The 22,190-nt window shown below is 37.0% G+C and overlaps 1 protein-coding gene across 11 annotated transcripts in view; it reads left to right on the top strand.

Moving 5' to 3' along the window:
• The window catches only part of PPP3CB (protein phosphatase 3 catalytic subunit beta), a 45,829-nt gene that overhangs the window by 1,559 nt on the left and 22,080 nt on the right, over positions 1-22,190 (top strand). For 6 of the 11 annotated variants that reach the window (XR_008450617.1, XM_054070840.1, XM_054070843.1 and 3 more), the window contains exons 2-10: positions 7,308-7,508; positions 9,587-9,711; positions 12,910-13,021; positions 13,881-14,026; positions 18,065-18,172; positions 19,179-19,318; positions 19,416-19,493; positions 19,592-19,686; positions 21,173-21,298. Coding sequence is in view for 10 of the 11 variants with exons in the window: in XM_054070840.1 (XP_053926815.1) it covers positions 7,308-7,508; positions 9,587-9,711; positions 12,910-13,021; positions 13,881-14,026; positions 18,065-18,172; positions 19,179-19,318; positions 19,416-19,493; positions 19,592-19,686; positions 21,173-21,298 (1,131 nt within the window). In the remaining variant the exon portion in view is untranslated. The remainder of the gene's footprint in view (positions 1-7,307; positions 7,509-9,586; positions 9,712-12,909; positions 13,022-13,880; positions 14,027-18,064; positions 18,173-19,178; positions 19,319-19,415; positions 19,494-19,591; positions 19,687-21,172; positions 21,299-22,190) is intronic. The other 5 variants (XM_054070845.1, XM_054070848.1, XM_054070850.1 and 2 more) reach the window with 1 other exon arrangement.

Here is a 22,190-nt window from a genome sequence, read left to right as displayed (position 1 = left end):
AAGCACAGACAGCTGTGCCAAGCTGCCTGTGTTCTTAATCTGAAGGGCAGAGAGGTTTGGTTCCTCCCCCACCCCTCTCATCAGGTGCAGTGGAAATATTTATTCAGACAGCGACCCCAGGAACGCAGGATTACGGGCAATGCCAGTGCTGAGTGGGAGTGTTCATGCAACATACAGAAGTGTGCCGAAATCATGTTAAAATGTGACAGCTGTGTCACATCCCTGTTAATAAACAGATGCATCGCCTCACATACCAAGGCACGTTCACCAGACTCTTACCTGTCATATGCCGAATAGGTTACAGATATGGCAATACTCTCTTAATGCGGGCCCTCTGCTTTTGTCAAGGCAGTACTGTGTACCAGGGGACCTAGAAGTGTTAATTCTTTACACTAGAAACGTGTGGACCAGGCGTGCTGATGAAACTGTTAAGACAGCAGTTCAGATGATTATATAATGGCTTATACTTCCAACTTCTGTAGTGTTTATTAATTGTTGTAGAAATCACCTCTTTTCCTAAGTATCAATCTATTAATTGGTAACTATTAGCGAGTTTATTTTCTGGAATATGGTTTGAGGATTTTTTTTTTAAGGAAATAAGCTTTCATATTTATTTTGTTTAATGTGATCCCCTATAGGAGGAAAATAAGTGTGAAAGTGTTCTGAAGATCTTACTTTTTTGTGTGCTAGCTCTGTTGCCATGAAAAAACATCCTGGGCACCCAGGCTTTCTGTTTCTCCTTGCTGAAATATTTAATTTATAATGTGTGGGCTCCTTGAGAACAGCCAGAGGAGAATGCAGCAATATTTTCTGGTGTGCCTGTGTATTGGTCCATATGTCAGCTTTTATGCTGAATTCACAAGTGGATTCAGGACTTCATGCTTCCTGATGTTTGTATTGTTTCATCTCTTGCTCTAACTTTAGTTTTATTTTCTTTCTTGGTATTACTGGAAGATGGGAAGAAAATAACCGAAACTGTTACATTTCAGAGACTACGAGAAATTAAATGCTCTACCACTAATAACCTCTGTTAGGAGAAATGGGAAAGAAGTGGTTAAATTACTGTATCATCAGTAACTAATCTTTTCTGATAAGATAATAATTAGGATATGTCCCTTTTTATATTTTGACCTTTATAAATTTGCACTTGGAGTACTTCCTATGAACTGTTAGCTGTGGAATTGAAATGTCTAAAATGATGTTTTGACACTTGGTTTCCTGAAGATGTCTGGTGGCAAGGCTTTTATTACTGCATTTTTACTAGAGATAAGAAAATGCACCCGTTTTCTTGATTCACTGTTTGCTAAGGCACCCTGTTCACCTCTGGAAGATGACACTTGGTGTTTGAATGGCTCGTGGGAGATAACATTTTCCTCTGTTCTGTCAGAATCGCAGGGAGAGTGGAGAAGCCTTTTTTTTCTTTAAGCTGCCCTTGGTATTTAACTGATATCTGGTTCTTTGGGGGTTGGATTTGCCCTTTTTTTTTTTGATTTTATGATAATTGACTGATTTCAGTCAGCGCATTTGACCTTTCAGTGCGTGTGAATTTCATACTTGAAATTTGTCCTTGCTCTATATCTTTCCTCCTAAAACAGCTACCTTGTAGTAAAGAGTTTTTGGAGAGGGAGATAGAAGTGCTTGTAAACTCAGGCAGTTGGATGGAGCCATCCTGAGCAAGGCAGGAACGAGCCGTTATTGGCTTTGCTTTGCAGGAAGAGCACCAAGGCCTCTCTGAACCACCTGTGAGCAGCAACGTGACAAAGTTGTGCTTGGAGTTTGTTCTTCCTGGTAGTGTGCTTTGTCCACTACGGATGTCACTGGGCTTTGGGGAACAATCCAGAGGACTTTGTCCTGCTGAGCTAGTGGATGTTTTGTGCTAAATTTGGAAATGGCACCTGTTCTTATGCAAATGGGAGGCTTCCATGTTCCTCTGTTTTGGATAAAAGTCATGGTATGGAGTGCAATTGGTGAGCAGTCGTTTTGGATATTACATGATAGCTTATGGAAACAAGTCATCAGAGAATCCCAAAGGGAAGCACTCATAGCCTTGAGCAGGGTACCAAAATAAAGACACTAATAGCTACTTTTTAACAATTATTTCCCTGGAGGAGAAAAAGAGATGTTTGCAGTATTTAACTTTAAAATTCAGAGCTTGGTAAAAAAAGATCAAGTAAAAGGATAAATGCTTACAGGCAGCGTGAAGACTGTTTTAAAAATATTATAAGGCACTTGGAATGCCTTTGTGCTGCTGGTCAGAAATTATTGTAAATGATAAGAAAAGCAGCAGAGTAAAGAGAGTGTTAAAAGGTCATACTTAAAAAAATAAATCACCGTTTTCTTTTGGGAGGGATAGTGGAATGGAACTGAACTCTCATAAGTTAGTGTTTGACTGGCCTTGAGGGGATGGTTAGAGTGAGTGGATCTTAAGAATAGCAACAAAACCCCTAAAACCCACCTCAGAATGTAAGCCTGCCTTAATTTCAGTAGGGCCTGTTGGTAGTCGAGGCTTGGAAAGGGAAGGGAAGGCCAGAGCAGAAAAATCTGGCAACTGCTTACATTTGTGTTTATTGAGTAAGGAACTAAGGACTCTTTCACACGAGTCAATTCTTGTTGCTGAATGCAGCTAAGGAATTGACTCATTGAAGTGTAAGGGGTTTCAGAATATACCTGCAAAACAAATGTTCCAGAAAATATCCCCTGACCAGAAAATACTTTTCTAGTGGATCTATGGGAATTCTTTGGGGTTTTTGGGTGCAACGTTGAGGATTTGTTTTCCACAGCCTGTGGCACAGCTCATCTTCTGAGTCTGAGCATGGCAGCACTTTTTTAAAAGCTTGAGGCTGAACCAGAGAGCTGTAGATCAGTAAGTAACGTAAGCAGACTCACGGCACTAGTAAAAAAGAGTGGACTAACTACATCCCTAGAGGAATAAGCTATGAAAGAGGAGCTGGTACCATTCATAGATGGAAATCAAGTGAAATTGTTACAATATTTCTGAGGAGCTGGTTGATCCAGGCTATTCATCAGGTTTATTCATCGGAGCCTTCAAAGGAGGCAGAAGAGGAAACACTCTTTTTTGGATCAACATTAGTAGGCAACAAACTTCCATGGTTGAGGCAGGTTAACATCTGTCGCCTTTACTCTTCAGATGTATTCAGAAGTTGTTGAGAAAACAGAGTGAGTGTCCAATAATTACACTGACTCAGGAGAGTAACCTTGCAGAGGTGTTCCAGAAGGCTCTTGTTAGACTGAGTTCCTGGGCAAAGATGTTGCAGGAGACGCTGTTCTGGTGAAGGCAGAGTAGACTAACTCCACAAGGGAAAGAACGATGCTTGCTTAGATATAGAGGGCAGTGAACTCGGGAAAGAAGCATTAGGAGCTGTGTGGATAATGTTCTGGAAATGCTTGTGCAGCGGCAGTCAAACAGAGTGATAGGAATTTAGGAATTATTGGAAGATCTGTTTAGAAAAAAAGAGTGCACCATTGTGGCGTTACATGTATCTTGTGTTATATGTGCATCTCAAACAGCAGCGTGGCATTTTGGTCTCTCTTCATGATTTTCTTTATCTAAAGGTTTGTTCAGAGGCACAGAGTGGCTTCATGCAGGGTGGAGCGATAAAGATGAGAAATCTGTGAGTTAGGAAATGGATAGCTGAGGGATAGAGTTAGATACTGCTTACATTATGAATGGCATTTAGTGGAAAAGTTGAACAAGAAACAACTGTGATTTTTGTCTTCCTGTGAAAAGGAAAAATGCAGTACTGAGCAAAAGTTTCCAGAAATGAATATAAAGGAAAGGTGAAACAGTTTTTCATATGATGTGTAATTACAATTGTGGAATTTGTAGCGATGAGGTGCAGTGGAGTTAAAAACTATAAAAGTGTTCGGGGTCTGGATAAAATAGTGAAAAATAGTTCTATCAGCAACCATAAATTCGATGTTCTGGATGCGACTCTTGAGAAAATCCTTAAACCACTATGTTTAGAAAACAGAGCGCTTGGGGAGGGAAAGACGTGTAAATCCAGCATTGCCAGAGTACATTGAAGCCCTAAATAACTTTTTGTTGTAGTTAACGTAGGTAACATAGCAGGCAGCATGCATTCATGAAAGCTTAAGTAAAGAGAGATTTTTTGTGGCATTTAGGAAAAATACCCTAATTCGCAAGAAACCGACTTTGCTGGATCTGTGCTTTTGGGATGAATAGAGTAACTTGTATCTTTTGACTACTCCTGATTCTAGCTTGCTGATTCAGGTAGGCACTGTATTTATGCTTAACTGATATTTTTGAGGTTGCTGCTCTATAGACCATCTGCGATGTCTTTATGCTATTTCTTTTCAAACCTGTTCTGACCAGTGCAGAAGGAAAATTGGATGTATTCTGTCCTTGTCGCGGTCATGGGTGCTGCATCTCTTTCTCCTGTATAGATTTTGGCAGAGGTGTGAAAACTCTGGGGACAGCCTGGAAGATGAGCTAGGTGTTGGGCCTTGTGATTCTGAGTGACAGTGCATAGACAGCAATGCATTTACAAAACGAAAAGCCCACAAAACCTGGCCAAACACAGAAAAACCGCAGTTAGCTGTGCTACTGTGGTAATAGACCTACTGACAAAATGAAGGATTCTGGCCTCTCTTTTCATGGAACATCATGATTGTGTTGATTGCACTTAGTGGAGACAAATGTTATGTACTGCTTCATGTCTGCCTCCCACCAAAGCTACAAATCCTTTACAAACACAGTATCTGTGTTCAGTAACCTCAGTAATGTGAGCTGAGACTTTCTCTGTGAAATCAAACCCACTTTTGAAACAGAAAATGACTTCCAAGACATGGAGCATGCTTTTACACCTAAAGCTGAGTTCATGAGACGTGTCATGGGCTCCTGATTATAGAGGAAAAGGTAGCTCGTTTTCTTTTACTGACAAAGAACTGTATAAGTTTTAAGATGTTGCAAGTAGACCATACTTTGCTTGTGAATGTCCAGTACCTTGTACGGTTGATTCCTGGTACTTTTTCCTGCCATTGGGTTAGAGGCTTTGGTCTCATCATGTTTCATGAGCCTGTTCCAACAAAGCGTCTCTGACCAAAGCCAGGATGAAACCAAAATTTCAAATGGGTGTATAGATCAGTGTGGTTTAAATTTACAGTATCTGCATGTAAGATTTTACTAGCAGCTCCTGTTGTGCTCAGTTACTAGGCAGTGTGAGATCTGCTTTGGGTCTGACGTAGTATGTTTGTGTTAGCTGCCATACCGTGCTGCTCAGCAGGGATTGTTACGTTGGGTGAAGTGCCATGCTAATGCAGTTTTTCTGCTTTTGAAGCTCTTTACAATGTAGTGTGAAGTTACTGATTCCGAATGGTACTAAGTTTTGGATCTCTGCAGAATGCTTTATCGCAAGGTATAAATGTACCCAGAGGCTTGTAGAAAGTCACCGCAGGTTTAGAGGTTTTGCTTTTGACATCTCTTTTTAAGTAGCACTGCAGTATAAAGGAACAATGATTTTTTTCCTCTTTGTAAATGTGTGTACAAATAGTAATAAAAATTATCAAAACCTTTTTGTTAACAAATCCTAAAAGCTACTCAATGCTTTTTCCTGGCATTGCTGTTCAAATTTTTGTATTAATATAGTTAAAATTATATCATATGCAGATATTTTTAAAGTGAAATTGATTAATTATGACTAGTAAGCAATGGCTTCTTTTAGAAAATGTTTTATGATGTTGTAAATCATGATATGTCATCTTTGTTACCAACAGCTATAATTTACTAGCAGGATGTAGTCTGTTACTTTGTACTGCAGCCTGTATTGGTTTAGAGATTTGTCTCTTAAGTGCTTTTCTGTTGCTTAGCTTTGCTGGGAGTGGAAGAAGGGAATCCTTTAATGACCAACACCGTGTTATGTCCTTCGGGTAATTCCTCTTAATTACCATTCTGTTACAGTCCCAAGTGTGCAGGTTGTGCACAAAGAGTTTGAAGCATGGGTTATGTTTCTGTCTTGGAATACATCATGCTGCAATTCTTTTTCCTTGGGCTATAACATTCCATTACTACTTCATCAGAGGTTTAATTAAACCCATTAGTTTGCAGAAATTGTCTACATGCTTCAAAAATTATCACCATTAACGTATTAAAAGATGTTATTTGTAATATTTTTCAAAGATACGAGCTCTAGTGTAGCGTTAACTTGTTGAGATGAAAATTATAGTGTGAAATGGAAAGAAATAGGTTTTATGGTGCTTTTGTTTTATTCAGACTGGGTGATGCAGATAAAATCTTTAGTCATGTTTTATTCTGCTTTCTCTGAAGTTTATTCTAAAAAAATTCCTTCTTGAGCAGTAGGAAGATACATATATTGTGTGAAAAGGATTTTATTATGCTCTGAGGAACTAGTTATAAGACTTAATTTTTTAATGAGGCAAATGTAACTTTGCAGGTGCGTTGCTGCTTCCAATACTAATAGTTGTGAATTTTAGGTAGTGTGGATAACCCCTGGATATAGAGTTTTTAATTTGAGTCTTTGTGAGTATATTAATTTAAAGAATTTGGGGCAGTTCTTTCCAGATGCTGGACAGAAATGTCTGTTTTTATAGCGTCCCAGAAAATGTAGCTTGCTGGATGAACTCAAAGCTGTAGTTTATTAAAATAGACAGAATTAATTTTTGTGCTAATCCAGTGGTGTGGACGTAAGAACTTTATTAAGGGAAGAAAATTCCATCTGCTATGTGCTTAGAACCCCTGAAATATTTCTGATCTGTCATAAGGAAGGGGTCAACACTGCCTTTCTTATTTCTAGTCCTTTAAGTAGTGTCAGGTCCTTTTCTTGATAGCTTTGGGTTTCTTTGGTGTTTTTTTTGGTTTGGCTGGGGTTTTTTTGGGTGTGGGCGTTTTTTTGTGTCTTTCATGATGGGCTTATTTTAAAATGCTTTTTGCAGGTCTCTGTGAATATTAAATGTGTCTCCTGCATCCCCAGTACTTGTTGAGTCTTTCTGAGAATGGCAGTGTATTGGAGAGTGGTGTCCTTTTGCAAAGGCAGTTCTGTCTCTTCGAAACGGTGAACATATTATTGTGCCTTCTCACTCTGTTTTATAGTTTCTACAGGCTTGCGCATTATAGATGTTAATTTTTTAAATACATACACAGGTAACACTATTCCATCCAGCTTTTGGTGATGTGGTGATGTCTTTGAGTTGGTTGAAAGACAGATTTGCTGCTTTGGAGAGCAAGTATTCCCTGATAGATCCAAGCCTAGATGGGGAGTATTTTTAAAATAACATTGTTGTGACTACTGTTTCTTGTTTTTAAATTTCAGCTGTCCCTTTTCCACCAACGCACCGCTTGACGTCTGAAGAAGTGTTTGACACAGATGGAAGACCAAGGGTTGACATTTTGAAGAACCACTTAATAAAAGAAGGTCGAGTGGATGAAGAAATTGCACTTAGAATCATCAATGAGGGTGCTGCAATATTACGGAGGGAAAAAACTATGATAGAAGTTGAAGCTCCAATTACAGGTGATATTTCTTGATAATTTCACTCATAATTAAGTTTGAAAAAAGCCACATTTTTTCAGTAGTAGAGTGTCTTAGAAATTGCTAAAATAAATTTTATGTATAATCTTATTGAATTATCCCTCACGACTGCATTTGTTTAACAGTACTCAGGTGGTCTAAAAAAACAGGCTGCACATTATTTTGCAAAATGAAGGTATTAAACCTATTAGAAAAAAACCAGTATGATTGGTATTAAAATCACAAAGTAGAAACTAATTAAATGCTGATGATTTTCTAATTCCTGCAATGTTCTAAGTGTGAATAAAGACATGTACCTGGAATAGAAAAATGAAATCAGAATTACCCCAAAATCTAAATATGTAAAGAGAAGCAAACGCTGCGACCTGGAATTCTAAGTGAAAAATACACTTTTGTCGTTCTTCTGTAGGTAAAACCATGTTCTTGTGAGGGTTGTAGTACTGGAAGGTGCTGAATGATTGTTTTAGGATCTTTAATGTGCTAGGATGAGATCCACTGCAATACAAAACGGACTCTTGGGGTTTTTGTAGTATTTTCATGGTTTCATTACTTCCATTTCTGTTTGACCTGGTGAAAGGTAGAATTAGTGTCCCTTAGTACTATTATTTGTAAACAATCTAGACCCATAGAAAATAGTTTGCATCGCATATCTATTATTTATTATAATGAAAACAGATTTACTTTTTGTGTTCAAATCAGATTTTCTTTAATTTGAATGTCTTTTCTTCTAAGTGGACCTATATAAAATCAGCATCTAAAAAGCTTCTTTTAGAGCATCAGCTTGCTTTACTTTGTTAGTATTGGGTACATGAAAACATTTAAACAGCACATCATAATTATTGACATTTTAAAAAAATGAGTGATTAAAATGGTGGAATCCCAAGTGGCCGACTGAACTCAGAGTCTTTTGGAGTTCCAGGTGGAGTTCAAAACCACGGTGTTGTCCATAAGTTTAGAATTTTTATTCAGGTAGTTTTCCAGAGCTATTGGTATATTGGCAGCTGCAAAAGAAGGAAAGTTCTTGGAATGTTTGAGTAGAATCTTAAGAAAAGTGACATAAAAGAGGACACATTCTATTTAGTCTAATATTTTGTAGGTCGTGATGACAAATGGTCTGCTCCAAGGGAATAACAACCTTTAAAGTGTGGTGTGCTATATCCAATATTTCTTTCCAAAATTAGAACAACATTTTTCCTAGAATTTACTCATAAATTCTGAGAAGGCAGCAGATGCTGTTCATCAGTTGATGGGTGATGTTTTGCATCAACAGAAGGCATAGTCTCAAATTCCTGTTGCTACCAGCAGTACCTCATGCAGAAGTAAGAAGGCAGCTCCTGGGTTCCACTGAGCTGGGAACTCCTCTGGGAGTGAGGAGTTAGGAACGGTTGTCTCTTCCATACATTTTAATTTATTTGGTTTTAAATCGTGAGGTGGCCTGGCTTTGCAGTGTGCTCTTCCACATCTCGTCTGTCTGTGGTACTGCTGCCTTAAGCTCTGGCCACAGGTCTTGTCCTCTCTCACAGTCTAAAACCACAAGAAATATCCACTGTTGAAGTAGTGAACAGGGTTATTTGAGGGAGGAAGGTAGCTGAACAAAGAGAAGATAAGATGATATTAAGAGGTTTGTTAGTCTGATTCAGAAACAAAAGCATACGCTCTTCTTTTTTCAGACCCACACAGAGTAGCAAGTTATTGTGAGGCAGCAGTCATTTTCAAGTACGCATATCAAGGAGAATTTGCAGAGATGCCTAAGGGGATGGGGAGGACAGCAAAGAGATGCCGATGAATTTCGAGACCTCAATGCTTGGTGCATTAACTGTGTTTGAAAAATATTGTGTAATCTACTAGACTCAAACAGGGCTCTTGTCATCAGCGCTGTCACAAGTAGTGAGGACTTAATGGAAAGCGAGGGGAGAAGCTTCAAAATTGCTGTTATTCCTGCTTTATACCTGCCTCTCCTCTTAGCTAGAAGTACTTTGTGGCTGTTTACTTAACTATAACTTGGTAACTTTTCTGTTAGATTTTTTTAAAATTAATTTGACCAAAATTTTTGCTTGCAGTGTGTGGTGATATTCATGGCCAGTTCTTTGATCTAATGAAGCTGTTTGAAGTGGGAGGATCACCTGCTAACACAAGATACCTCTTCCTCGGTGACTATGTAGACAGAGGTTATTTTAGTATAGAGGTAACTGAATATATTAATCTGTTTTGTCCTAAATTTTTCTGTAAGCACACTGTAACAGAGGTTTTCAAATGAAATTTTAGGCCTGCTTCAACATGAGTGTTCTTCCTTGCTGTGCTTTCTGCTATGACAAAAGCCTGTTTACAGGAGGATATTGACCAGCCGTTTGGACTGTCCTGTTGAAAACACCAGAATTACTCACTTTTCCTCCTCTTTCTTTAGTTAGTTTTAAAAAGTTGAATTCTATAGCATTCTTATACATAATCCTGCTTATCTGGTAACGTGCAGGAAGGTCTGTTTGTATGGTTGTGGAGAGCGGGTGAGTCACGACTGCAAGGTCTTTTAAGTTGTTATAGGTATTTATAAAGTAGATCAATTTTTTTTAAAAATAATTATTAATAGTTTTCTCTACTAAAATTCTGAGGGCATTTACAGATATCCTGTAAGGATGACCTGTGTTTCTGCCATTAATTTTTCGTGTATTTTGAATTCAAATAATTTTTTTAATTTTCAGCATGTTTATGAAGTATGCTACATTCCAGAAATATTTGTTTATTCATATATCTTAGTTTAAGAACTTTAAGAATTTTTAAGTTAACTGTTTTTCTGGAGCCAGCTTGGGAAGTGCCTCAGCTTTGAGTCCCTTCATAGACACCAAATCCAATGGAGTGCCATTTGAAATAGCATTTTTGCAAGTCATGGTGTGTGATACTTTATTTCTGTATTCAAGTAGTGCTTTTCTAATGCCATGTGTGACCCTGTGAAGGGCAGGCACAGTGCCTTTCGGGGTTGTTAGGGATGGCACACAAACAGGAGATGCCACAAGAGTGATTGCCTCAAAGCCATTTGTAAGGAAAAATTTCAACAGACATTGGCTATTTATTAATTCCATCTCTTGGCCTGTTCTTGATGATTACAAGTAATCTAATTATCCTTGAAAAGGGCATTTACATAGCAACACCGTATGTTAGTGCATCAAAACATGGTATGAAAGCTTTTCAGCCATTACACTTACCAAAAAGGTTTGAACAATGGGTGTTCTCAAATGTGTTAATAAGAACAGGATCAATTATTTTCCTCATCTGATTTTTATCTAATATTTAATATAATATTTGACATGCTAAATATACTTGTGAAATGTGTAAAGATATACTAAATATACTCTGGAAAACCACTCCAGGTTTCTTAAAAAGCTTGTCTGTCTTCATTGAGATAATCTGCTCTCTTCTGTTCTGAGTGGCTGTTGGATCATCGGTGAAGTACATGGCAGATTATCTGAATGAGGTTGAGTTGCTGCGAGTACATAAAGGTGGGGTTATCCTTTGTGTTCCTCTTGAGAAAGAAAAAAGTAGTACATGGAAATCATTTCTTCTCCGTTTTAACCTTAAAAAATTTTCTTCTATGTAATTTTTTGCCTTAATTAACATTTAGGAAATTTAAGTTGACCTCCAGTACTTTTCATCTATGGTTACTTTAAAATCTTCCTTAGCGGTTGGAAATTTAATATGCTTTTGGTAAAATATTTGCCTTTTTGCAGAAGTGAAGTTTTCTAAAAATGTACAAACAGTGAAATTTGATATTTCACTAATCAATTTTTAATCCATCTGTCCTGAAACACCTTTAATTGCATTGGTAATTTAGTAGTAACCTAATTTCCAATTAAAAAATGCCATCATTTAGGAAGGATAATTACATGCTACTGTGGTTGTAACAAACTGCTGGGATCAAGATGGAGTCCTTCACATACATAAGTATGTGCCAATTCTCCTTTTCAGTAAAAAGCAGCAGGACAGAGGACTCTGACATCAGTCTGTCTGTATATTATAATCAAAAATAAATTTGCCAGTACAGGAAATGTAAAGAAAAATTCTTTTTGTACTTAATAGGTAGCATGTAAATCTCAGCACTTCAGTCAAGTGTAGTGTCTGTTCACTGAAAGGAAGGCACTATTTTGCCAATTCTCCATTGAATGTTTTCAAGGTTCCCAGCTTTTATAAATTTTTCATACAAACTGGCTTAGCTAAAACAGCTCACAGTTGTAGACTTTGCCAAATTAATTAATGTATTCGTTTGATGATAAGCAGTTGTTTTGTAAGAAACTGATTATGCTCTCTGCTGGGAAACAGTTTTAAAGAGTCTGGGGACTTGGCAATATATCAGGATGTTTTAGAGCTAGAGAAACATTGGAAAGCAAGTGGAATCATTAGAAAAATCACTATTTTGAAGATTTTTGTAGGATATGAGAAAAATTCAGGAATTAGTTTAGCTAAACTTCACCGTAGAAGTCTTTGATGCATTTCTCCATGTTTGCTGTGGTTTTTTGTGTTCCTCTGTTGTCTTCCTTCCTTCATGTACTTACTGTTCTATGCAGAATAACTTTGAAGAATGATAGCCTCAGGTTACTTATATTGGTTAAGAGCAACAATAACAACTTGCAGGTGACTTCAACGAAGTCCAAAACTTCTGGGCTCATGGGATTTCTGTGCTCAGTTAGAAGAACAAGAATCAGATGTGAGGTTTAAGAAATACGTTTTGGGCATTCAAGGCTGCAGGGTGGTAACTGAAAAAATTGTGCATTCTGTAGCTCTGTCCTCAACTCTGTTTGCTGATTTTTCAATAACAATGCTATGTGGAAACTTACTGTAGGTATTCTTTGAGTTTGCTGAACACTGAATAAACAAACAGATTTCCCAGTTTTGGGGGAACAAAATAAGTTTACTCTGTCCATTCTTATTTTCAAAATGGTCTCCAAATAGCTGGAGACTATTAGCTGGAGGAGCTGTGTTTTCTGGTTTTTTTTTATTCTATCTCTGTTAACAAATGTCTGCTTTCCTTCTTATGCCAGTGTTTAGAATCATATTATAAAACCAGATTTTAGGAGGCACAAACACATGCATTGCTTGTCTGGATGAAAGTATTCTGCACTGTAATTTTGCTGAGTTTATTTTGTTATTGAGTGTCCAGTAAGTATAAATATTTTTGCAGCATTCTGTGTGGCTTTTCTTAAGAAAAGTAATAGACAGTTTCCATAACTCATACTTAGAACTAGACTTGGAGAAGTAGTGCTGTAGATTAAAATGGCACATTAAACTGTACTTGCTTTTGAATCAGTCAACATTTTTACTTAATAATGTTTCTCAGTAAAAATTTAAGTTCGTATAAGTTGGTATATTTTACTGGGTGTCTTTGTTTTTTCAACAGTGTGTGCTGTACTTATGGGTCCTGAAAATTCTCTACCCAAGCACGTTATTTCTTTTGAGAGGCAACCATGAATGCAGACACCTAACAGAGTATTTTACCTTTAAGCAAGAATGTAAGTGCTGTCTGAGGATATAAAATTAGGTTACTTCCAATCTGCTGATTTACAGTCTGTTGTTTTGCTTGGGATATGTTTTTTCTTAGTTCACTTAAAGTCCTGCCAACATTTGGAGGCCTCCGTTGACTTCCTTAGAATTGCTTGCAGTTAAGTGCCGTGTTGGAATGCAAGTTATGCAGAAGACTGCTGTCTGTAAAGATACATTATGGAGTAAATTTTGATGTGTCAATCCTGATTTCAAAATCCTGGAGAGAGGAAGGTTGTTTTGCTGTCTTGGCTGTAGCTTTCTGAGCAGCATTGTGAAGCTAGCAAGAAAACCTTCTTGACAAGTAATTTTTCCATTTGGGGGACTGCTTTCAGCTCTACCAGTAAGAACTCTCCTGATGATGTGAGGTGCTCCTCCATTTGGAGGCTTGTGTAAGTATTGATCCAGTGATAAATGGATCACTTGACCTGGAAAGACCCTCTTTGATGTCTGTAAAAGTGATGTAATATATAAGCAGTTCTTAGTTTTTCAGTGTAAATGAGAAAACAAATTCCTCAGTAGTGTTGTACGCTGAAGTATGCAGTATAATTGTACAATGCAAAATAATTCTGTCATTTTTTAAAAAACAAAAATAGTTTCTCCACATTTGAGGTAACAGAAGAAGAAATGAAAAAGTTAATAGTTCTGGAAGAGGAAGGCTTAGAAATGTGCTGCTGTGTGGTGTTTGGAAATGCTCGTTTAAACCCAAAAAATATTCATTGCTTTGGGGCTTTTTTAAGCATTAACTTTGAGATTTGCTCTTAGAATTATGATCCACTAAATTAATTCCTCCATCTAACATGGGTTTCTTAATTATTTTCTTTTTTGTAGGTAAAATAAAGTACTCGGAAAGAGTCTACGATGCTTGTATGGAAGCTTTTGATTGTCTCCCTCTTGCTGCTCTTTTAAATCAGCAGTTTCTTTGTGTTCATGGTGGACTTTCACCAGAAATTAATACACTAGATGACATTAGGAGAGTGAGTATTTTGTGTACTTGAATGTAAGTGGAAATACAGATATTTATATGATGCTATACCAAGTCATGTCTGTGAAATTGTCACTATATTGTTTTCTGTTCTTGCCTGTTTTGGAGATGTAAGTAAGGAACTGAAATGCAGGCTAAGCAGTATCATAGTTAAAATCTCTTGGATTATCCCATGTGGTTTCCATTAGTGGATCTCATTGAGACAGAAGGGACTGTTATGAAACACACAAAAAAAGCCTCTCAAGAACTCCACGTAATGTCCTGAGAGAGGTAGCAGATGTAGAGAGCTTCGTACTGAGTCGGATAATAATGCTTTGTATTTCTCTCTAGATACAAGTTAGCATTCTCATGGCTCTCAGAACAGAATTTGGAGAAGTTATTTGTAGTCTTAAAATTGTTTAGTACATCAAACATTGTATTTCAGTTATTCTTACATTTCTTTGAAAGGTTTTTTTTTAAACTCTTGGTCAAGTGGATTTTTTTTTTTTAAGACTGTGAAATTGCAGTATTTAATAGAAATTCAGATTGCTATTTAATATAACAAATTTGGTAGGCATATGAGTAACAGCCATGGAGCACTTCTCAATGTGATAAATGTGCCAAGTGTATTGGTAAGAAGAATGAAAATAAGTTTTAAAAATTATGCGATGGAAACACTGAATAGTGATATGCAGTTTAAAGGGAGGAAGATAAGATGAGGCATGAGGCGTCTGTTCTAATAACTTAGTTTCAGCATGCGTGGACTGCTCGAGTCAGGTGAAGATGTATCAGATGGGAATTTTCAAACTCACTTTCCTTTTTGTGTACTCCTTTTTGACTTATTCTAGTTAACTTGGCTGACACTGACTGCTGCGTTTGGAGATCAAAACCATTCCTGTTATGACTAGTAACAACTAAAATGTAGTTGATTTCAGCTTAAAATATTAACAGGTGGTTCTAAGAAAGCCTTGGAATTATAGGTAAGGATGGAAGAAAAGTTTTTTATCCACATGTGGAAGAAGCTATATGGGGGCCTATTTCAGAGGAAGATCTAAAAATCGTAGAGAAGGAAAAAATATGTTCCTAATCTGGTTTTATATTATATAAATATTGATGGCCTATTTTGTCTTATTTTCATTTGTCGTATTTCTCATTTTCTTAGCATTTTCTCCCTTATTTGTGCTCCATTTTTCTTTTTTACCTTTTCCTCTCCTCAGAGTTATGGGCTGGTGTCCAGTTGAATCTCACTTCTGAATTCACCACGTATTTTTTTTGTACTGACTGGACCATTTCAGAGGCTGGAATGTCAGCTTATTTCACTTACAGATATTATACTGCCAAGCAGGATGATGTGAGAGGAGGAAGTGGTAGAAACAGAAAGGAAGCATATTTACAAGCTCAGTGGTGTAAGTGGGAAAATGTACTGAGGCACATTGCATTTTCTGAGGAAATACTAACATGCAGTTATCTATACCCATTGTGCAGAGAAAGAGAAGTAAAAAAGCAGATCAAGTAAATGGTATCATTCCAACAAGGCCATAACACTTGTCATGTTACAGATGAAAAGAAACATGGTCAAAGCTTTTTGTAAAGTAGTGTAAAGGAAGCAGTCTGGAAAAAACACTTTGGAAAGCCACTGTCATAATAGGATTGTGATTAATTTTTCTTTTAGTCTCAGTCTTGCAGCTAATCAAATTTCAAAGTGTCAAGTAAATTGAATTAAAAGGTGATTCTGTCATCTTGGCCTCTACTTTCATATGTGCTTGTATTATGCTCAGGACTACATTAGGATGAAATATAAGCTTGTATGTTTACATAAATATACATGAAAGTCTGCATTGTACATTGCTTCTGATGAAAACCACGTTTATAAATGTGAGGCAGTATTATTAGAGCTGTTCTTTGGGCCTCTTTTTTATTTTTTTGAAGAATCATCTGGTTGCTTGGAAAAGGCAGTATTCCTGAGTTGACAGCAGCTTCAATAGCCGCATTAGAGCTTTGCGTGCATTGATATTGTAAATGTATTTAAATAGGTCATGTCAAATATTCTTTTTATATCTGAGAAAGTATCATACACTTGTAGAAGTGTGGTGTGTGAACTGACTTCTGTAAATGGTTGAGACAATTTCATATTACAAGCCTTCTGGTTTATTAGCAGAAGTTCTTATTAGGAAGAGATCCTCTCTGTAAACACGTATAGATGTAATCATCTGGCATAAGAAGGGAAATCACAGCTCTGCATACGGTGTAGGAACCGCCTAAGAAAAAAAGGAAAATTCTGTACAGTTGCAGTTTCTTCTGGGTGAAGTCTTTTGTCAGTGTTATTGATATTCAGGAATGTGATTAAACTACACAAATGAAATGATCGTTTTTGCTAGCATAAGCCTATATTCAGTAGAGGACAGCTAGCAAAATAGCTATTGCAGTAAATTCTAAACAGAAATTGCTGCAAGTTATTTTTGGGAAAATGGAAGTTCATGAAACTTGCAGTAGTCCGATTTTTATTTTCTGAAATTGGTTGGTACAAATATTCTGATTGTGTTGGTAAGGAGTGTCCCTTTCAGACACATGTCTGTCAACTCAGAGGTGCTGTTCAATTGATTTCATTTACACTGCCAAGACTTCTGCTGAAACAAAGTTTGAGGGACTGTGACTTTAAGCCTGGTAATTTATAAGGAGAGAACAGCAGTATGGGGACTCATAATTTAAAAAAAGTGGCAGAATTTCCTTCCTCATTTACAACAGATGGTCATTTGTTTCTTTTGTTCTTGGTGATACTCATGTTTGAACAGCAAAGTGCCTTGAAATAATGGGGGCACTACTGGCAATCTGCCTTTGTGATACCTTGCTTCCTTTCTATGGTCTGCTGAAATTTCCTTTTGTTTGGTAATATGTAAGATGTCTGCCATTCTTCACTGGCCTTCATATTGCTTTTAGGGCTTTACTATGTGGTAGTTCTCAGGAAAATTAGGGCACATTGATTTAAAACTGGTGTCTGTATCTTCAAGCATGTGAAACTTATGAACTTTGCTTCAAAAATAAAGTAGTTGTAGTTTGCTGTACATTAATCTACCTACAAAGTGTTGCTACTCCTGAATTTCAGCATCAGTGTGGAGGTATGATGCACTTCTATTTAGTAGCCATGACTGCATAATATCTGGAAATTAATTTAGATTTAAGTATTTTATGGTGTGTATTTAAAACTTGTACTACCCATTTCTGTTCTAACACCAAGTGTAGTAGTTCGTATTATCGAATTAAATTGCCTTTCTCAGTTACCTTAATCATATTTAGAAATATGTTAAGCTAATTGTGTTTTGAATTGACTGGTGTCCTTTAACTTTCGTGCAGTCCCACTGTAGAGAAAATCTTAAGTTGGCTATTCTGATTTGGTATACACAATCTGCATTGCGTAGCTTGCAATGACATTTCCTTAAGTTTTGAGATGTCTTGAGATGCGGGCCAATTGCTAGGCTGTCTGAAGAAGACAATGCTTTGGTGTAGGTATGTGTAAGTAACTTTTTACAAACTGACCTCCTCACTTCAAGAGACAGCTATTCCAATGCTATGAGAAAGCAGTTTGGGGGGGAAAGGTGTGTTGCTTGCAGGAACAAAAACTTTTGGTTTATAATGTCTGTATTCATTTGGACGAAGTCCATAAGGAAAATCGTTGAAGAATAACTCAAGAAAATGTCTTGAAAATGCTGTCTAGACTTTCAGCTTTCTGTATTGCAGGAAACATCAATCAGCAAACAATTGAATCTTCCTTGTGTGAATGCCTCTGTTAGCTTCTGGACCCAAATTTAGTGCTGGAGGTTTAGAAACTTGATGGTTTAATCTACAGAAATTCAGGTACTTGCAGAAGTTGATGGACTGACTTCTTCAATCTGGAAGAAATATTCCATACGGGGTTTATCATCCAGTGTGCGAAATGTTAAACCACTGGATTTTTAATATTGAATAAATTCCAACAACAACTTCAGTTAATACCTGCCTTGCCATTATCTGGCAGGAATTTGTAAAGATCTGGACCTCTCCACTTATGTTACAGGTGGCAGCCTCGGGAGCTCTGATTTTCCAGGGCATGAGAGAGCTTGGCACTACTGCTGGTTCCATATTTGAATGGATTCCTATGGACCGTTATACTCAAATTCACCAGGTGCTCACCAAACCTCCCTTCGAGCCTGTCACGAAGAGTTAAGTGTTCTCTAGTACCATCAAAGTCATCTTCTTTGGTATGGGAGGTAAAGTGAGATAAATGCACTGTCCATCAAAGAATTGTTCCTACATTTCTTGGATAAAATCATCTCGTGAACAAACTCCAGCTGCATAAAGATCGAACAAATTTTGCTTTGAATCTGGGATACCTAATTTCATTTCTGGGACATCAGAGATTGACTGTCACTTAAGCAGGGTATTTTCCTTTTGCGTTAACAAATGTGCTGTCCTCCTTTCCTCTGCCCCTTTTCACTGTGGTTACTAGGAAAGTTGCAGGCTGCTACGGCAGGTGTTTCCAAGTGGAAATTTGTAAAGAAGCAACTAGAGCAGAGAAAACAGACAGACAACTCCCACAAATATTATGGCTGTAGCTGAGAAGTAAAGCCTGTGTTCAAGAACTCTAAGAGGCTAAGCTAGTCACCTCTTCATCACATTGTTAAACAATCCATTGTGGAGATGGGTGTTTCAAGGGTTTTTTTTTTTGGTTGGGTTTTTTATGGTTTTGGATGGTATATTTAGTCTCTTATAGACAGGGCTAATTATTCATGCTTTTCTTTTATAATTCCTGTTTCCTGTACTGTTTCTCTTCGCTACTTCTCAGTAGTGTCTCCAGATTGGTAGATATGGCACGTGCATGAAAAAGGACCATTTTGTTCCTTGTCTGTAAGGTGACCGTGTACTACACATATCCATCAGTCTGGAATCTATCTCCCTTCTTTTTACAACTAATAAATCTTATTGCTCTTAACAGGTTTGGTTCTTTTGGCATGCCTCTGCCTTATTTCCTGAGGAGAAGAGAAAAAATATACAGAAAATACTTCTCTTTGATATGGTTGGGATTTGTTCTAAAAACGCTGGGTATTGATGGATATGTAGTTTAACAAATGCGTAAAACTTAGTGATTTAATATTCAAAGAGTCTTTGTGCTGTTGCCTCTTCTCAAACAGTTAGATAGATTCAAAGAGCCTCCAGCATTTGGACCAATGTGTGACTTATTGTGGTCAGATCCTTCAGAAGACTTTGGAAATGAAAATTCACAAGAGCATTTCAGTCACAATACAGTCAGAGGATGCTCGTACTTTTATAGGTGAGAGTATGCTATGATCTATTTGATGTTTTAATGCTGCCTCTTGCTTCATATGTTGAGGAAATTTCTTTTACTCATAGTTGTTTTCATTTCACAGCTATCCAGCAGTTTGCGAATTTTTGCAAAATAATAATTTGTTGTCAATCATTAGAGCACATGAAGCACAAGATGCAGGGTGAGTACTTTATGTCCTTCAAGAAATTATTCACAGTGTAAAATAAAAATTAATTGCTTATTGCTGTACAATGTAAAATAATCTGTTTGGTTTTACAGTTATAGAATGTACAGGAAAAGTCAAACTACAGGGTTCCCGTCATTAATAACAATTTTTTCAGCACCCAATTACCTGGATGTCTACAATAATAAAGGTAAGAACTTGTAATTGATAACTTCATGTAATAATAAAATAAAAATGTCTTAGTACGCAAGTCATCTGATATCAACAATTTTTTGCCAGGTAAGAGATTAATGGACAAAAAAATAATTAGTAAAAGTTATGTTATAAAGAAGAGCATGTGACATAACTGACAATCTCCTGTTAAGGGTACCTTGAAGCATGGGCAAACGTTTCCTTTCTAAAAATTGTTGCTATTTAGTATTTAGGAACGTATCACCTGGTATTTCCCAGTCAGGTTCAGCTTTCCTTTGCTGTCTGTTTTCACCCCTCCAGTTGCCTTTACTAAGTAAGGAAGGGAGGAAGTGTGGACCAGCAGCCTATGCCTAAGGTAGTTTGTCTGTGGTGGTGGTACAGGGTCATAATGGCCATGTGTGGGGAGCAAAGAAAGAGTGAGTGATGATCTGCATACTGATCACCATTAGTGTTATTAGGGAGCTCTAAAACAGAAGGAATTAATTTTTGTCCATTCTCTGCCTAAGATAAAAGTTGCACAGGAGAAGCATGTTTAATGATGTGGAGAAAGGTCAGAATTACAGAGAAGGGCTGTGCTGTGAACTAATATTATTTATAGAGAGAACAGAGTTCAACAACAGAAACAATTAAAAATAAAGCCTGCTGAAATTAAAGTAAGACATTAAAGTATGGCATTCCAGGTATGTGATGAATGAGCGATCTCCAAATGTTCAAATGGCGTCCTTTGAAACCAAGACCTCTTTTCTATGAAATACATTGCATTTTCTCCCATCCAGCTCTGAAGAACCACCCTCCAACTTATGCCCCTTATGTAGAGTGATTAACTCTATTGCAGAAAAGATGGGCTGTTGTTACTTACACTAGTTGTAATGTAAAGGAGCAATAAAAATAGCTTCAGCTGGCTTTTTACATTTTTTCACTGTCTGTGGATATAGCGCTTTCTCAGCTATTCCCAGTGTGATGCAAGCAAGTGTGGAAAACTTAAGTATGGAAAAATGCAATCAGCAATTTAGCTTTAGAATGCTTCTGTTTTTCTGTTTTGTTTCTCTGTGCTTCCCTTTCTCCCTGAGGTTCTAGATTTCTGTGGTTTTACTCCAGGCTTAAAATGTGAGAAGACACATATGAAAGAGAGAAAACCTGAATCTGTATACTGGATATGCTGCTCTTCTGAGTTCAGATTTTGTTAAAGTTGCTGAAATTACACCTTTTCAGGACCTTTTAAAGTCTGTGTTCATTGAGGCCTATAACAGGATAGTAGAGAATTATGTTGACACAAAATAGTACCTTAAACTGCAACATGTGCAATAAAAATCCAAAGTTCTCCATTAGAAATCAGTTCTGTAAATCCTGTTAAAGATAATAGACTGTCTCTGGGATTATTTTGTCTATAGTATAAAATAGAGCTGAAACAAACCTGTGACTTTACATGTGTGGTACTTGCAAGTTTTAACCTTTCGTTTCAAAACATCTGAATTTTATTTTAGCTGCTGTATTAAAATATGAAAACAATGTGATGAATATTCGTCAGTTCAATTGTTCTCCGCATCCTTACTGGCTACCGAATTTTATGGATGTTTTCACATGGTCTTTGCCATTTGTTGGAGAAAAAGGTAGGCAAAAGTTACGCATCAGTGAATATCTTCCCTATTTCTCTGAGATTGATGTTGGGAAGATTTTTTTTTTCCCCCCAATATATTTACAAGTCGGAGATTAATTGCATAGTTTTTGTGAAAATGGGTGTCTATATTTGTCTATCAGGTAGAAGATTTGGTGAAGTTGTTAAATAGCTTTTGGGAGGTCTTTTTGGCATGTGAAAATGCCATTTCTGAGAAAGGACAGACTGAAATGCAGCTTGTTCCACAGGTTTTGGTTGTTTTCTTCAGCTGTTTCAGACAAGATAGTTAAAACTGCATCTAATAAAGCAGAAATGTTAGCAGGAATTATGATTTATACTAACCGCCTGTACCTGTATTCTGAAGTAGTGTCTTTGAAGTCAGTACTAAAGTGTAGTGTTCGTCTTTCTACAAAATGCTAGGTTGTGTATGTTATTAATCTTGCATAGATGTAAACTATGTTGAGATGTTCATGTAAAATTTTAACTTTTCTGTATAGTTATTACATATTGACCTTCATTAAAGATAGCTTTTTCAGTTATATTTTTTCTTGTGAAAAGGATAATTTAGATAATTTTTTTTCCCCTCTAGAGTTGATAACTCTGAATCTAGGACACTGGGGCTCCAAGTAGTCTTCAGCTGAAAAGCAATGAGGTTAGAGGCTATTTAGGTCTGTTTAAAATCCTTCTGTGACAGGAACTGCCGTTTTCATAAGAGAGATCTAGAAAGCTCTCTAAATTTCTTTGAAAAGTGTTCTTGAGATTATGTATCTACGGTCATATAAACCTGAGTTTCTAGAGTTGTGTATATTGTCTTTAGTAAGCAGCTGAACACAAATAATTTGGACACTTCTTAGTGTGACTGTCCCACTAAGAGAGAGTCTGATACG

Source organism: Cuculus canorus, chromosome 7 (genome assembly GCF_017976375.1).
Source record: "Cuculus canorus isolate bCucCan1 chromosome 7, bCucCan1.pri, whole genome shotgun sequence".
In the NCBI taxonomy this organism is placed as follows: Eukaryota; Metazoa; Chordata; class Aves; order Cuculiformes; family Cuculidae; genus Cuculus; species Cuculus canorus.
This window is presented reverse-complemented; position numbering and strand designations above follow the sequence as displayed.